The following is a 16,178-nucleotide window of genomic DNA, read 5'->3' on the forward strand; positions in this document are numbered from 1 at the left end:
ACTTACACATTTGTGAAATGAAAACTTTGAAACTGTTCCTAGCTCTGACAGCTCCAAAGGGAGCTTCTGGATTATCTGGAGCTTGAGAAAACTTTGCTAATCTATGTCTCCACAGAAAGTTTTACATATTGCAAAGGCAAATTCATTCAATTGCAATAATATCTACTTTTTGCATTTGTCATTCAGTTCTCCTGCTCCTTTTGCCCAAAGTCACTTTAGTCCATTTTTTGTATAAAATTCCCTCTCCACCACAGCTGAAAATGAGACTATTCAGAGAAAGTCATGTAACTCAAACCTCACATTCTTCACTTCTGGGTCTTCCTGGTCAGATCTCATCAGAGAGAGAAAAAATTTCTCTTTTAACTCAGAGAAAAACACTATTGCTTCTAGTTAAATATGAACAACTCCACTTTCACATTATTTTTTCTCTAACAATAGTGTTTCCTACCCATTCCTTCACTAACAAGAAAAGGTTGAGACTTTACCATATTTTTAATTGCAGTTAATTGCCAAATCACTGAAAATCTCTCTATGTGATAAACCCAGCAAAAGAGTATATTTTTAAATAAAAACAAACCAAAACAAATGGTTATTCCCACAGCTTGAGCACAGGTACCTCTTGTGTTCTAGTTGCATCAGTGGATGTACTGCTGTGATAATACCAGGCATGAGTGATGACACCCTTGGCTGATGTTAAGCACAACCAAGGGACTTTGAGCAAGAACTGAGACAATGACCAAAGTGTGAGTGAGCTTATTCTGCAGATGTGGTCTGACCACACTTGACTGTTCTTCTCATATTACCTCAAATCAGGCTTAAAAATTTAAACAAATGATGCCCTTTTCCTCTTCCCAGACGAAAGAACATATTAATCTTTTTTTGCAGAATTCAACAACTTTAAATCACAGTAGTGATTTAAATGCAATACAAGGACTGTATATTTTACATTATTATTTTTAGCAATATGCAGAATTTGCTTTGTTATGTCTTGTTTCAGGGCTCAGAGTCCAGCCTAAGAAACACAGGGTTTATTTCTAATGGGCAGAGCTGCTAATCCTCTCCACTTAAATGGGCAGCATGTCATGGGCTGAACTGCTGAGTGTCAGTGGTGCTGTCACTGACATGAGCACACACACAGGTAACTCCACACTGTAAATCACAGAATCACTTAGGCTGGAAAAGACCTTTAAAATCCTTGAGTCCCGGGACAGTGCTGGAACATGCAGGGAGATGTGCCACAGAGAAAAAAAAATGCTCAGGATTCAAAAAAGTCAGGAAAACACCGTATTTTGCAAATGCAAAACAGAAGGAATTTTCACAAAAGTGGGACACCATCACTTCATTTGCTCACAAAAACCAACTCAAAAAGGAGTAAATTTGGCAATACCTGAATTCTCGCGAGCTGCTTGGCATGGGATGGATAATGACATCCTTTGTGAATAAATAAAAACTAAGACCAGAGCAAGTCCACAAACCTTTGCACTTAGACCAAGACAGGTTTAGCCAAGGAAAACAACACCTCGGAAGTGTGTGAGGTGCTTGTTAATGCCTCCTTACCGATGCAGGTGCGGCCGTCGGCGTGGAGCCGGAATCCCGGCCGGCACTGGCAGTGGAAGGAGCCAGGAGTGTTGACACAGCCTTGCTGGCAGCCACCGTTCACCACAGCACACTCATCCACGTCTGGAGAAGGAAGGGAGATGGTGAGGAGTGCTTACAAGGGAGCCCCAGCACAGACACAACCCCGTTCTCCTGGGCAGCACGTGGCTCATACATAATGCAGCCCCTGCACTCGGCCTAGGCTGTTGTTTACTTCGCTTCGGCCTCGTAAACAGAGCAAAGAAAATCAGAATTTTATGGTATTTTTTCCAAGTTCCCGCAGGCACAGCCTCTGTAGCCCCCTACTTCTGAAGGCCTTGTTAAGTAGGGTGATTTGTGACATGGCTGCTTCCTTGGGGCCAAGAGAAAAATACAGGGAATGAGTTAGGGTTAGATAACATCTGAGCTTGCAGGTACCACTGGTCAAACACGTGGCTTCAGTAATAATTTGCTGTATGAGGATTTCCTTTTGCATCAAGCCTTTAATCCTATTAGCTCCTGAGGGTACAGCCACACACAACTGACATAAATGGAAAAGAGCCACGCTCTCCATCACCATTACACTTTCAACCATGGAATGCACAGAGAGCTCAACAAGCAAATTTCAAAAGAATGAGGGGTTTGTGTCACATTTTCTGTGACTCTTGTCATAGAATCATAGAAGGGTTTGGGTTGGAAGGGACCTCAAAAGCTCATCTCATTCCAACACCCTTCCACCAGACCAGGTTTCTCCAAGCTCCATCAAGCCTGGCCTTGAACACTGTCAGGATGGGGGACAACATTGTCCCTTGATCTTAGCTGTGTTCACCTGAACTTTTCACAGCATCTTCTCAGATGACCTCCAAAAAAAATGATGTGAATTCCTGTTGACACCTTTTGTGAAGCTAAGCAGGTATCATTCCATAATTTCACATTTTAGGGGATTACATTCAAATAAAGAGGGAAATGAACATTAAACCAACTTGAGAACACTGAAGTAATGTTTCCTCTGAAAATGATGGACAATGATGGACAAAGATCAAAAACAGTTTAAGTAAACAGGTGAAGGTCTGAAATAGATCCATAAACTGAATTTCCAAAAGTACCACATAAGCAGTTTCTACACCCTTTCAGCAATGCTGAGGTACTGTAAATAACATTTGATGGGCATGTTGACACCCTTACCTTAAAAATCAACACAGAGGTCACTGACAATAAGGGTCAATTAGTCCATTCCCTGAAAAAAATTCACCTGGCAAGTCTTGGCCTAGAATTTGTCTGCCCTTTCCTCAGCAGTCCCCAGGGATGGCAACTCCACCTCCCACCATCTCAACCAGGGGCAATCCTGCTACCGAATTATCCCAAACACCAAAGGCATCCTGCTCCCAAAACCAAACCTCCTTCCTGCAACAGACACCCCAAAAGAACCCCCCTTTCAACACTAAAGCCTCTTGTTTAGTTGCTCTTTACATCATGTTCTGAAATCATTTAATGAGGGGCAAGTCCATGAATGCTCCTGTGGGAAAATGAGCTGGCAATGAAGGGGTTTCTCCCCCCTCCCCCATTGCTCTTGAGGAACAAGGGGTCTGACTTTCATGTCTTTGCTGTGGATGTATCTGCTTTGCATTTGGCTTTCATGGTTTACATATTTTTAATGCCTTTATGTTTATTCCGTTTTAGAAAATCTAATCAAAATTAAATGAAAAGGGAAGTTTTAAAGATGATTTGAAAATGCACAACATCCCTGTCCTGAGGAAATGTATTTATAAAGCTACATTATAATGCTTCACATGTGAATTTCCCTCACCTAAAATGAAGTCCTCGTGTTGACTGGTGTTTAAATTCAGACCATTTGCTAACATGAACCACTTTTTTATCTTTCTGCTATATTTGCCATTTTATTAAACTGTATACTTCATACATTTCCTACTGCCTGCAGACATCTGGAATTTCCCTTTTTTTAAAACAGAAACTTTGCTTTTTAAAATGTAAACACTAAGCAGAAAATGTTATCCACCCTGTTGAACTCCCCATTGTTAAGAACCAGCCTGAAAAATGCCAGGGCAAAATCAAACCCAGGAAACTATTTGTGTTGAGTATCTGAGAAATAAAATTAGAAAAAAGACTCAGAAAAATAGAACAAGGAATCAGCTGAACTACATAGCATGCCACATTCTACTATTTATACCTCAATAAACTTGAACACAGGGAGCTTCAATATATTAATTTTATGGGCTACAATCAGCTGCAGATTTTCTCTCATACACCAAACGCAGTTTTAAGTTAGGATATTGGCACTTACAAAGGAGAAAAAATCATCCAGATAATAAAAACGAGCTTGGAGTTAGTGCTATTTATTAGTCTCGATCTGAAGATTTAAAAGAAGGGTCTTGGTTTAAAGGGAGCTCTGAGTCCAGCAGCTCTTCCTTCAATGGTATTTCCCTCATACTGGCACATCCCAGAGGGCCATAAACCAACGATATGGCTAAAAGGCAACATAATTCCATGAAAAATAAAAGATCCTACAATACTTGCATAGTTGAGCTGGACCTACCCCCACCCTGAGACTCCCTGTAGCAAGTGGGAGGAAACCAGAGGCCAGACCCTCAAACCCACACGAACAGCAAACCTGATGACAGACGATCCCTTCCAGCCTCAGCCTTCCTCTGCAGGATCAATATTTTAAGGATTACACGTTGAAAGATTCCTTCACATCCCACAGATAAAATCAAGAAGAATGCAAGGCTCAGTCGCCTTTCCGTGTCTCCTCCATCTCCAGGCCAGGAAACAGCTTCGCCCACAGTTACAGCAGAAAAATTCCTTAATTATTTTGTCTGGGGGAGCAGTCTGGAAAGCAGACACTGATCTAAGTGCTTGAACTGCAACTTGAAAGTTTTAAAATTCCAAACTATCTGGACTTTTATGTTCAAACTGCTGTGGTAGTAAAGGACACACACGGCGAGAAAACAACAGCCTATGCTGCTGTAGGCACACAATGACCATTTATTTCTCTACATGAGAATAGCTATAGAAAGATGAAAGAATTTTAGACATATGAATGACTTTTAAAGTATTCCAGAAATATAAAGTCGTTCTATTACAATTCTAGAATATTATAGGATTATGGAAGATTGTATCTACGACTAAATTTGGATTAGTTTTCACTGCAGATCAAGCTGAAACACCTACGTGCTCAACTTTCTATAGTTACAACTTAGGATGCTTATCTGAATAACCTGAACATCAAGCCACTTATGGTTTGCTTATCACAAGTCAGACTATAATGAAAGCAACTGAATTCCCACAAAACAGAGGGAGAGCAATCCACAGAGACAAGAGGGGGAGTGAAAACTGTGTGCTGTCCCTGGGCTGCCTTGCCAAGGGGATTATACTGCTGGGTAACCAAAGCAGAGGTGGCACTGTGGACATTCTCCTTCTCATTATCAGAAGATTTCAACAGACATGCCTTACAGTTGGATTCCCCATTGAAGGAATCTCCCTGTGTTCCTGTTTACCCACTTTTCATCGGGAACAACCTGGCAGGGATAATCTGCTGCTCAATACAAGCCAATAGTCTGTGTGTTTCCAAGATGTAAAAAGTATTTCAGCCACCATGACATGCATCTTTCAGAGCTCTTCACCCTTCTGGGGTCTGTGCACTTGGACTGACCTTTCCTCCATCCCATCACAAGGTACATCCCAAGTTCCAAACACAGGAGAAGAGGATGCAGTGTACAAATGTATCTGCTGTCAGCGCTGTGCCCTTTCCAAGGGCGGGTCCTGCTGAAGAAGTTACAGATTGTGAATCTTCCACACCCTTGATTTAGGGACCTGCTAATCTTGAAGGAGGTTTGTCCCTAAATGATTTGAGGAGCCACATTGGCAACAGTCTGTTTTCTCTGCCCAATACAGAGCTGTGCGACTGCTTGTTTGGAATTCAGGGTCATCACATCAGTGGCTTTTTTCTTATCATTACTAAAATATTAGGAACAGATACGACCAATCAGTTCCTAAAGAATACACCAACAGTGGTGTTAAACACTGATAAATGCTAAACCTGAAATCATCTTTTGTACAAAGGAAAAAAAAAAAAAAAAGGCAAGATGCTGCCAGATCAATTCCCTAACTAACAAATAGCTTTGCTTTTATAAGCCACTAAGAAATGTAAACAACATACAGAACTAAATCCCAAAAGAAGGAAAAAGACTGTTCTGATGGCAGCAGAACTGAGTTTTTGCATTATCCTCTCAATTTTTATGATATTTCCCCTCTTTTCTGACCATACTGAGCAAGACAGGGTTGTGAGTGGGTGGACTACTTTTTGGCTCCCAGTTTTTAAGTTCTCCCCTTGGAATAGCCCAGCAGCACTTGCAGGTCAAGAGCTGCAACCAGAGCTGACGTTGCCAACTACAAACCAGGTACATCCTTAAAAGTGCAAATAAAAACCTGAAGGATCCCATTTTGAGAATCCTGAGTGGAAAAAGATGTGCCCAGGGATGGCATTCACACTGAAGACAAAGCAAAGTTTACCTCTCAGGAAGCTTTACCAAGCCAGTGGCATTTCTTCAGGGTGACAAATGAACAGGATTTCTCTCTTGGATATAAAAACATGCACAGATGGAGAACTGTTCAAAGCCAGTACTTTCTGACAGATAAACAGAGATGAAATTTCCTCTTCTCAGTGCCCAGGCACTGATGGAGAAAGAAACCAGAACTGGACTGTACCAACCTGATAATTTAGATGAGATATAAGGAAAAATATTGGATTAGATATAAGGATAAAAAAAAGAGTTGTAAAGAATTGGAACAGGCTGCCTGTGGCAGGGGTGGAGTCACCATCCTGGAAGCGTGGATTTCACACTTGAGGATATGGTTTAGTGGTGAATATGGTGGTGATGTTGGGCTGACAGCTGGACTGGATGGTCTTAAAGGTCTTTTCCAACCTTAACAATTCTATGATTTTGGGGCTATTTATTTATTTATTTATTTACTGGGTTTTGTCAAAAACTCTTTAGCAAGCAAAGAACACCAAGGAGAGGCAGGAACCAAGGAGTTCTGAGCATCACCCACCTCACAGAGACTTCCTATGGGTGACAATATTTCTGTCCAGCTGGGAGCTGATGTAAGAACCCTTTCTGGGTTCCTGCTGGCACAGCCACCTGCACCCAGGGACCCAAACCACCACAGCACCATCTGTGGATCTGGCCAAAATGACTTTCACAGAAGCATAACTACACCCTTTTTAGCAGAAATCCTGAGAAATACTACATAATACTGGAATGAATGACACACACACGTTTCCATTTCCCAGCCACCACAATTCCCCAGCTCGCTGCAGGAAGGATGTGACCAGCAAAAGCAGAGATACACAAACCCCTGCTTGTATTTTACTTAGAGGACAGTTTATGCTGGTGGTTTTAAAGTCAGATTATAATAAAAAATAATTATAGTAATTATTTATTTTTAAAAAATCATGACCGAAAAGAGGAAGCAAGGCCTAATCTTTGTAGGATTACCTCAAAATTCAGTAAAATCAGGTTTTGGCTCCTCTTTGCCCAGGGAGTTGTTGGTCCCCACATGATCTTGTGAGGATCAGCCAGTTATAACGGTGATAGAGAAAGAGGGAAGATTGGATCTTAAGAACCACAATGAGGAATCTTAAATGTCTCTATTTAAAATTGCCACAAGTGCATAAACTGTTCAACTTGAACATTCATTTGGAAATAAGTTCCAACAATCTGTCTTATCCCTCCCTTGCCCTGACCAGCTCCCCCATCTCTTCAGCTGCAGATCTTTTAGTACATCTGACATGAAAACTCTGCTTGTTTGCTATTTAACATGATATTTAAAATCAACAAAGATGCATGACAGTGCTTTTCCCTTCTGTTATTTGTAACTACACTGTGACTACTCTCTTCTATATATTCCAAATGATGTTTAAACCTCACACAAGTTATGAAGTGAAAATATCATATGGTCTTTCCCCACTAATTTACATGGTGCATTTTACACATTAATTTAGTGTGTCTCTAAATTAAATAATTTATGCTTCCCAGCCATTCTTAAGTTGATCACAAAAGTCAGAAATTATTCTATAAAAGTAAAACTGAAAATAAGACCTTGTTATTGCTATAAGTAGGTACATTTATAACAGATTCAACTCACAACTTCCTTTAAATCACAGTCCCTCGAGTCTCGAGCTTAAGAATGTCCATAATTTGACAACCAGTGTGAATCCCCTCACAAATGCACTCACTACTAAGCAGGGCATAATTTGCTCTTGCGGCAGAAGTTTTTTAAAGGATCTCCTGCTTTACTAACACTAAAGTGGTTTTCAGGGTTTGAAACTTAGATTGGATGAGGTTTGAAACTCCTGTTGCTCGACAAATATTTGTCCATCTTTTCCACCATGAAGGAAGTTTGACTTTGGCACTGACTTTAGGAAGGAAAATACAAGTTTAAAGTCCGGTCAAAAATAAAGCCTAAAATTAAAAAGAAAAAAAAATATGTTCATATTAATAGAAAACATATTTCTTTTTCATTGAACCAAAGCGAGCAGCAAATACTGAGAAGAGCAGTTTTGGATGGCTGGGAGATTTTAAATTGCAAACCCCCTGGTCTAGGGCTCTTTTATGCTTCATAAAACCCCACAAATATGCCACAAGCTCTTTTGAGTGGTCTGCTAGAACCTGGTGTTAAAACACCTTCATGAAACAGCTTTCAGCATAGATAAATGTGCTCCTGCAGAGCCAGCTGGGTCATTTTGAACTGTTAGTGCTCCCAGGCTTTTATTTTTGCTCCTCAGCTATTTGCTCTGCCCTTTCCTGGCCCCTCTGATGGATTAAATGAGCATCCCTTGTCTGCTCTGGTTCCAAGCCAGCCAGGTTACCCCGATCACTGCAGCTCACTCACATTCCTGTAAGTCACAGGTGTCCAAGGCAAGGCTGCTACAGCAGAATTAATTAATGGAATGGTTTCAGCAAGCTACCAAAAGGGACAACACATCAGATCTGGTAAGATGCTGGTTAAAAGGCCTGGTTAATGATTCCTTACCCCTTTAGCCTCCACAGTGAAGGAGCACCCCTGTTAGTGCAGTCAGATTTCTACATTTCTTCACCCGGGATTAAGGACAAAGCAGTTTTTACCAGCACCCATTTGGCAGGACTGTTCAAATAGCCATGCACAGAAATAGGCTTTCCAACTTACCTGATTATTTACCTTCCCCTGAAAATGGGAAAGGTAAATAATGGCATTAATCAACCAAATTAAACAACCAAAGCTTTTTGTACTGGATTCACTGTCTTTCAGTCTGTCACCTCCCTTCAGATCTCCCTTGGAGATTCGGTCACATCACAGTAGTTGGTACCTTGCCCTACACTTCAGGTGCTTTTCTAGGTAGTTTCAAGGATTTCTAGCTGTGTCTAGATTGGGTTTCCTTTCTCTTACCTCTGGTTTCTCTCTCTTTGTACAGAGAACACCAAAGGACAGAGACCACGGTGCTGTGAGATGCTGAACATGGATAGGACCACGTTTGCCTTAGTAAATACTTATGTCCAGATTTGAAAGGAGACACATCTGATGCTTATTTTCAAGGAGGGAAGAGGACAGAGGCATCTCTGAGCCCTGGCATTTTTTGGCAGATCCACGGAGCAGCTGTGGAGAAACAGCAAGAGCTGCTCACAGCACACAACCTGCTGAGAGCTGCCCACAACCTGCTTTTGGGGAGAAGACTTCTACAGACACTGAAAGGGACAATTCACTCCATCAAGTCTAAAAAAACTGGATTCCATTTCTTGATCTAGGCTGTATTGGAGAATAAACTGCTGTGAGATGTCACACAATCCTGTTAGTGAGCCCACAGGTGATTGGAAAGAACAACACTGACTTGCCAAAGATCCTGGTAATTTGAATTCACTGTTGGGGTGGGGGAGGAATATATGAGGGGAAAAGATGAATTTTTTTTGTTTGGTTGGTTTTGTTGGTTTGTGGGTTTTTGTTGTTGTTGTTGTTTTCTTTTTGTTTGTTTTGTGGTTTTTTTAATAAATATTGCTTTCATGTGAAGATGGGCACAAGGCAACCACTGAAAGAGGTGACTTGTTCCTCACCAATGCCTGGATCCTTCCACCACAGTTCATTTCTCAGATGTCCCCCAGGAGATCTCCTGGACAGAGTGAAGTGAAAGGAGAAAATTGGCCAATATTTGTACTGCCCATTTCTGCTCACTCTCAATGCCTGACATGCCACTGTCTCCTGAGATATTTAACAGTGGTTTAGCTCAATAAACATCCAAGAGCTCCTCATCCACAACTCTATATGCAAACCATATGTTGCAGTTGAAAACCCTGAAGATTATAATTAGAACTGTCCATTCAATTTAAACAAAGTCAAGAATGAAAACTATTTCAAATTCAATAAACAGGCCATTTCAAAGTGTACACACCATGGAGGACAAGCTTAACAACTTAATTGACAGGTAAAGCTTCATTTCTAATCCTCATTTTGATATCATCTGTAGCCTCAGGAGTCAAAACACATCACTGCTCAGTCCTCAAAATATGCAGAGAAAATGAAAATGTCAGCTGAATGAAAAAAAGGAGAAGCATCTGTTTGATAGCTGTGTAAGCCTGTGATATGTAAACTGCTTTGGAGTCAAGCAGCTCTAATTAGAGTTTCAAGGCATTCTTCATTAAATATACACACACAGACATATATATATATAAGTTTTAAGCAATTATTTAGACCAGATAATTTGCAAGGAAATCAGGGTATAGAATTAAAGTAAGGAATGTGATAATTTCACCGACAGACCTCTGACAACACCGTGATGCTTTCACACAGCTGTGAAGAAATACATATTTTCCACCTTTTCACAAAGCAGATCTGTACATTTTTCTCCACTCTTAGTCTTTAAAGCAAAAAAGAATGATCCATTTTGGGATCTCAGCAAAGAAAAGCCAAAAAAGGAAGAGCGGTAGGGTTACCAGCCTCCACAGTGGGGTTACACTAATAGATATTTTGGCAACTGCACACCCTTGACGACTCCAGCTCCCATCAATATGAAACCCACACAGATGGACACAAACTCTCAGTGGAGAACTGGTGCCAGGATAAGTGAATGACCACATGAAATAACACGGGAGCAAAAGCTGAAGAACAACAATCCAGATAAATGCGTAACTTAGGCTCTTGTAAAATGTTTATATACTGGAAAAAACAGCTTCATTAATTTCGCTGTTTCCTGTAGAAAAGAAATGAATGTACCAGCTGTAAACAGGGAAGTAAGAAGGGAATGTTTTGCCTGTATTGAAAGACAACAATCAAAATTTTATGTAATTTCTGCTTAGGAGAAAGGCTTTGAGATCTCCATCATCTCCATCAGCAGCTACTGCAACGCTCCTGCAAGATTCTGTGACGTGGGCCAGAAGAGGAGAGGGAAAATTAGTTATGGGGCCATCAATTTTTAAATACAGCTCCTCAGCACAATCCAGTTGGGCCATGCTGGGAGGCAGGAGGGTGGCAAAGGAGGAAAGGATCTCTAGGAGGAGATGTACTTAATAAGTGACAGCGTGATACAGCCCAGACTCCTTGTGTGGACTCAGATCTGAGCCGCATTAAGGAGGTTTACGTGTTGGGCCATCAGCATCTTTTCTCAGCAGGACGTGGCTGTTTGGAAGAGCAGTTATGGAATAAAACCAGAGGAATGCCTGATCTGATGAGAACACCTGGTTTTTGCTAGCAGCAATATTAATGAACACTCGCTGAGCTCCGTGAGTGTCTTTGCTACAACAGAATGCGGAGAAATGCGTTTTCCACTCACAGTAGGTAAAAAATGCACAAGGAAATTATGATCATGCAAACACCTTTGTAATCTGATGTTTCCACCTTACACTACACGTGCTGTGCTGGCTGGAAACATGGATGTCATTTGTGACGAGGCTGTGCAGGACTAGGAGAACAGGGAGGGCACACACACCATTCAGCCACCAAGATCCATCTCTGCCCTTCTAAACTAGAGCCCACAGCACAGCCTCCCCCATCTCTGTGAGAGCTGGCTCCTGGCACTGCTCTACAGCCATTTGTTCATGGGGTGCCTCTTCAGATACCACCACGAGCGTTGATCCTCCACTGGAGCCATCCCAGCTCCAGGACAATCTGTAACACGAATTGCCAGTGAGCAAATGCCAGCATTTTACAGAGATTTTCCTGCTCTGCTTCCTCGTGACACACATCACATGAGCCTCTGCAGAGATTCAACCACAAGGAGAGAGAATTGGCATTAACACATCCAAAACATGCCAATGCCAACTTCCAGAGCTGGATCCTAACCACAGAATGACAGAATGGTTTGGGTTGGAAGGGAGCTTGAAGATAGCCCAGTTTAATCCCCCTACCATGGGCAGGGACACCTTCCACTAGACCAGGTTGCTCAGAACCCTGTCCAACCTGTCCTTGAACACTTCCAGGGATAGGGTATCCACAGCTTGTCTGGGCAACCTGTGCCAGGGCCTCACCACCCTCACAGGGAAGAATTTCTTCCCCATACCTAATCTAAACCTGCCCTCTGGCAGTGGGAAGCCATTCCCCTTTGTCTCAACCCTCCATGCCCTTGTCCAAATTCTCTCTCCAGCTCTTGTAGCCCCTGAAAGGTAAGATCCCCCCAGAGTCTTCTCTTCTCCGAGCTGAACCACCCCAACCCTCTCAGCCTGCCTTTGTAGGAACAATGACACCTGCCACAGAAGAAATTTTTTTACCTGTTTTTTTTTTCCTCTTCCTGAGATTAAAAAAAATCACATCAAATTAATCAGCCAATTGCTCCATTTTCATTACTTGTTTTTGAACTCCTTGGCTGACACTGAGTCTCTTTTGGCACAGGAAACTGTTAAAAGGTTCTCAGGTGGGTCTTTCACAGACCCGGTATGCAACAACAGCAGGTTTGCTTCAAGTTGGTCTTCTAATATATCCCAGCTAAAGCCCTCAGGTACTCCTGTAATTGAAGTTTGAGTAATCCAATATGATGCTGATCAAACTACTGATCTTTTAATAACGCAGTGGAGCTCTCCCAGCAGTTGCTATCTCGCTGACAGCCATGTCTGGATCGCTTCCTTTGGGCCAAGGCTTTGAACAGAGAGGCTGACAGATTTCTGTTTGCTTTAGATTTTATCACAAATTGTTTTAAGGCTTTTTAAAGATATATCAGATGGCTCGTGAAATCCACAGGCATTTCAATTAAAAAGCCCCCAAAAAACAAGTTCTATTAGCTGTCCTGGTGAAGATCAGGATTAAATGCTGCTAAAGAGGAACATAAACACCACTCAGGAGCCGTGTTCCTTCCTGTCTTAGTCCTTGTTTGTGAAGCCTGCAGGCAAAGCCATAGAGAAAGCTGTAGTTACCCCACACAATACTCTCCACTGAAAGGCAAATGTGCACATTTTTCCTCTCATAATTTCCATTTAAAGCACAAATTTAAGGTTTCTGAGCCTCGCCTCTCCACACAAGAATAATTTGGCTGCAATTTACATTTTTGATGTGCTCAAAATGAACACCAAGATGACTCATGTGATGTTTATAAGATGCTTATATTTGCTGGTAAATACCTTGCTACAAACAAGCTGTAATTTAAGTATTCGAAAGTCTTGCTTCTGCATAAAATTACTACTAACCGTAATTTTGGAGACCATGACCAGAGCTTCAATTTCAGGCTTGCAAAACTCTTCCTACATAATGATTCTTAAAAGTACGAGTGGATTTTCTTCTCTGACAACGGCAATCATTGTATCTCTGTAATTGCAGAAAAGATTACCTGGCTTTTAATTCACATTAGTCAGCTCCAACAATACCGTGCTTCTCTCCTTTCCTTTAAAATAAACTAATTATCGTCAATCAGCCCAGTGGAATGTTAACATTCTCCATAACCTGCCTTTCAGAGGTAGTCATAAATGCTAGAAACTAGCTAATATAAACTAATCAGAGCCCTAGAAATATCTCAAAACATATTTGCACTGCAGTCTATCATTTTTGTCGTATTATTTCTAAATATTTTATTTTGCCTGGACAATAACAGTCTTTTCATATAGCTGTATAATGCTTTTCATGTAACTATTCAAAGCTCCTGCGTTAATTAAAAGCATTAAATCCTTGAGTAGTGTAGCAAATACTACAATATTTCTGAACCCTAATTGTCTTCATTGTCAAAAGCTGATCAATACAGCCTTATTCATGGAGTTGTTTGCACAAAGAAAACTTTTCAGGCTATTTTTTGTATTGTTTTAGCTCACGCCCAGCTTTCTGCACAAACTCACAACTGCAAGACCTGGAGCCGCACGCAGAAACACCACAGAGGGGGTGACTGTCACCGTCCCTGCACTTCCCACAGCCGCTCCTTTCCAGAGATAATGGCAAGCTATGGTTCCCACTTTGTGCTTCCTTCCAGCTGGTAGAGCCCATGTGAGGCTCTTCAGCTCCCAGAGGAAGACAAGAGGGAGCTGGGAGCCTTGGGAAGCAGCCCGTGTGCCGAGTCTATAATCAGCTGTGACGCACGGGGAGCTTCGAGCGCCATATGGACGGGGCCAGCAGATGCTCTGGAGATGGGACTCTGCGTTTGTTGCTACCTGTGACATCCAGAAACAAGTTTTCCCTTTCAGTCCGTGTCAGATTGGTGATCAATAATTCATCTGATAAGTGAGATGCAGGAAAAGCGTGCCAGTTTTCTGTGGGGTATGAATAATACTGTGCTTTTTAAAAGGCACGGCGCCTCGGAACACAGCAGAGGATGTGCTGCAGGAAACGTATGACATGGTGACAAGCTGCACTACACCCAGCCCTGTGTAATCCTGACATAACCTGAACATTAAACTGCCAGTTCCATGGTTTGTTTATGCAAAAGGCTGTTATTAAAACGTTGCAGTTGAATTAGGCATTCAAAGAGAAAAATCTAGGCACCAAAAAACAAGATCCATGGAAAAAGGAGATTTTTTTTCCTCCAAGGAAAAAAAAAGAGATTTACCAGAATTATCTCGAAATAACCATTGAAATATAGGTGGTCCCAGACTGCCCCAAGAGTCAAGGCTGTAAATACAGGTAGGACTCCTTCAGCTGTTGCTTTGGAGCCTTGGATTAGGATAATGCTGTCTACACCCAACTGGTGTGCACAAAACTTCTACTTAAAAAGTGACTGCAAACTGACTGTGCCTGTTCTCAGCTCCAATCGATAAAAACATGTATCCAGGATAAACGAGCTCAGCCTTCAATGGCAATACTCACTTTGGAGGGAGCTGTCATAACTGTTAGCTTGTCTACCCTGAGGGATAGCAGATGTGAGAAACTGGGTGGTTCAGCTCACAGCCGCCTTTGTTCGGTGCGTGAGAGGGGAGTGGGGAGACTTTAGCAACAGTCGAGCAGGAATCAGGAAAAAAACTGAACAAGGGTAATTAAAATTCAACAGTAAATCAGTTATCATAGCATTGGATGCTCTTCTCGGCCAAGACCGACACAAATGCTCTAAACCAGGTTGGAAGTGTCTCTTCTGGCCTAAGTGATGTGTCCTTCTCCTGAATAAGGAGAAACAGCTCAGACATAAAATACTGGGATTTGCTGATATGATATATTCTAATAAGATTGAAAGGGTTTGTGTGTCCCCAGTGTGTAACTGAGTGGATGAGGCTGGGAAGGGCTCACAAAAAGCAAAGGGGGCTGAACAGAGCAAGCCAAGGCATTTGCTGTGCTGACAGCCACTGCCATCCTGGAATGAGCCCCTGGAATCCAGCTCGGGTTCCTGCCTGCTCGGGCTTGCCGTGAATCAGGACTAAGCTAATCCATTTAAAAAGTCCAAAAACCTGCAGTCAGTGTTACCTTTACCACGAATCTGCTGTCATTTTTACTACTTATTTTGAGCACATTTTTTGCTGTAGAACTACCAGGAACAGACAAATGCAGATAGATGACACTATTTGCCTAGGAGAGTGTAACAGCCTCACACAGCTATTGATCCCAGCCTGATCCCAGCCAGCTCCAACATGGCATAGGAGACTGTAAGTGAGGTGAGAGGAACCACCTCAAGCCTTCATTTCTTCTCAAAAGCCAGAGACAAACGCTTAAAAAAAGCGAATTCTGTAAGAATCTTACTCAGGAGTAGAAATAAACTTATATTCCCAATAGTTTGTAAACGTAGCTGTGAATGTCTCCAGTAGTTTCTGCCTGGAGCTTTTCCACGGCCGAGCACAAACACCCCTCAGTTCTCCTGCCTAAATCAAATAGTCTCCAGGAAACCACAGAAGCCTGAGTGCACAATGGTGCTTATAATGCACAATTAATCCTTAGTTTAAGTTAATATAGTTGCCTTTATAAGAGAAGTAGGGGAACCTTTTTTTATTATTATTATTATTATCAACTGGGATCTGAAATTAAAAGCAGTAATTATGCTTCTTGCTTGTGACTAAAAATACTGATTTGACAGGTAGGAGCAACTATAAATAAACAATATTTAAATGTAAAAACAGATATTGCTTCTTGTTGAATTCATTTAAAATATCAGACACCTACCAGTATTCTGGATGTGCAAACAAATGGAGAAGAAAATGTTTATTCCTAACCCGATGGCAGTGCTG

At 41.7% G+C, this 16,178-nt stretch overlaps 1 protein-coding gene across 6 annotated transcripts in view; it reads right to left on the reverse strand.

The window, feature by feature from the left end:
* LOC126636387 (multiple epidermal growth factor-like domains protein 6) overlaps positions 1-16,178 on the reverse strand; it is a 192,771-nt gene that overhangs the window by 67,615 nt on the left and 108,978 nt on the right. For all 6 annotated transcript variants that reach the window (XR_007627951.1, XM_050308503.1, XM_050308502.1 and 3 more), the window contains exon 6: positions 1,558-1,680. Coding sequence is in view for 5 of the 6 variants with exons in the window: in XM_050308503.1 (XP_050164460.1) it covers positions 1,558-1,680 (123 nt within the window). In the remaining variant the exon portion in view is untranslated. The remainder of the gene's footprint in view (positions 1-1,557; positions 1,681-16,178) is intronic.

Source organism: Myiozetetes cayanensis, unplaced genomic scaffold (genome assembly GCF_022539395.1).
Source record: "Myiozetetes cayanensis isolate MyiCay16 unplaced genomic scaffold, myiCay2020 scf13, whole genome shotgun sequence".
NCBI classification, from domain to species: Eukaryota; Metazoa; Chordata; class Aves; order Passeriformes; family Tyrannidae; genus Myiozetetes; species Myiozetetes cayanensis.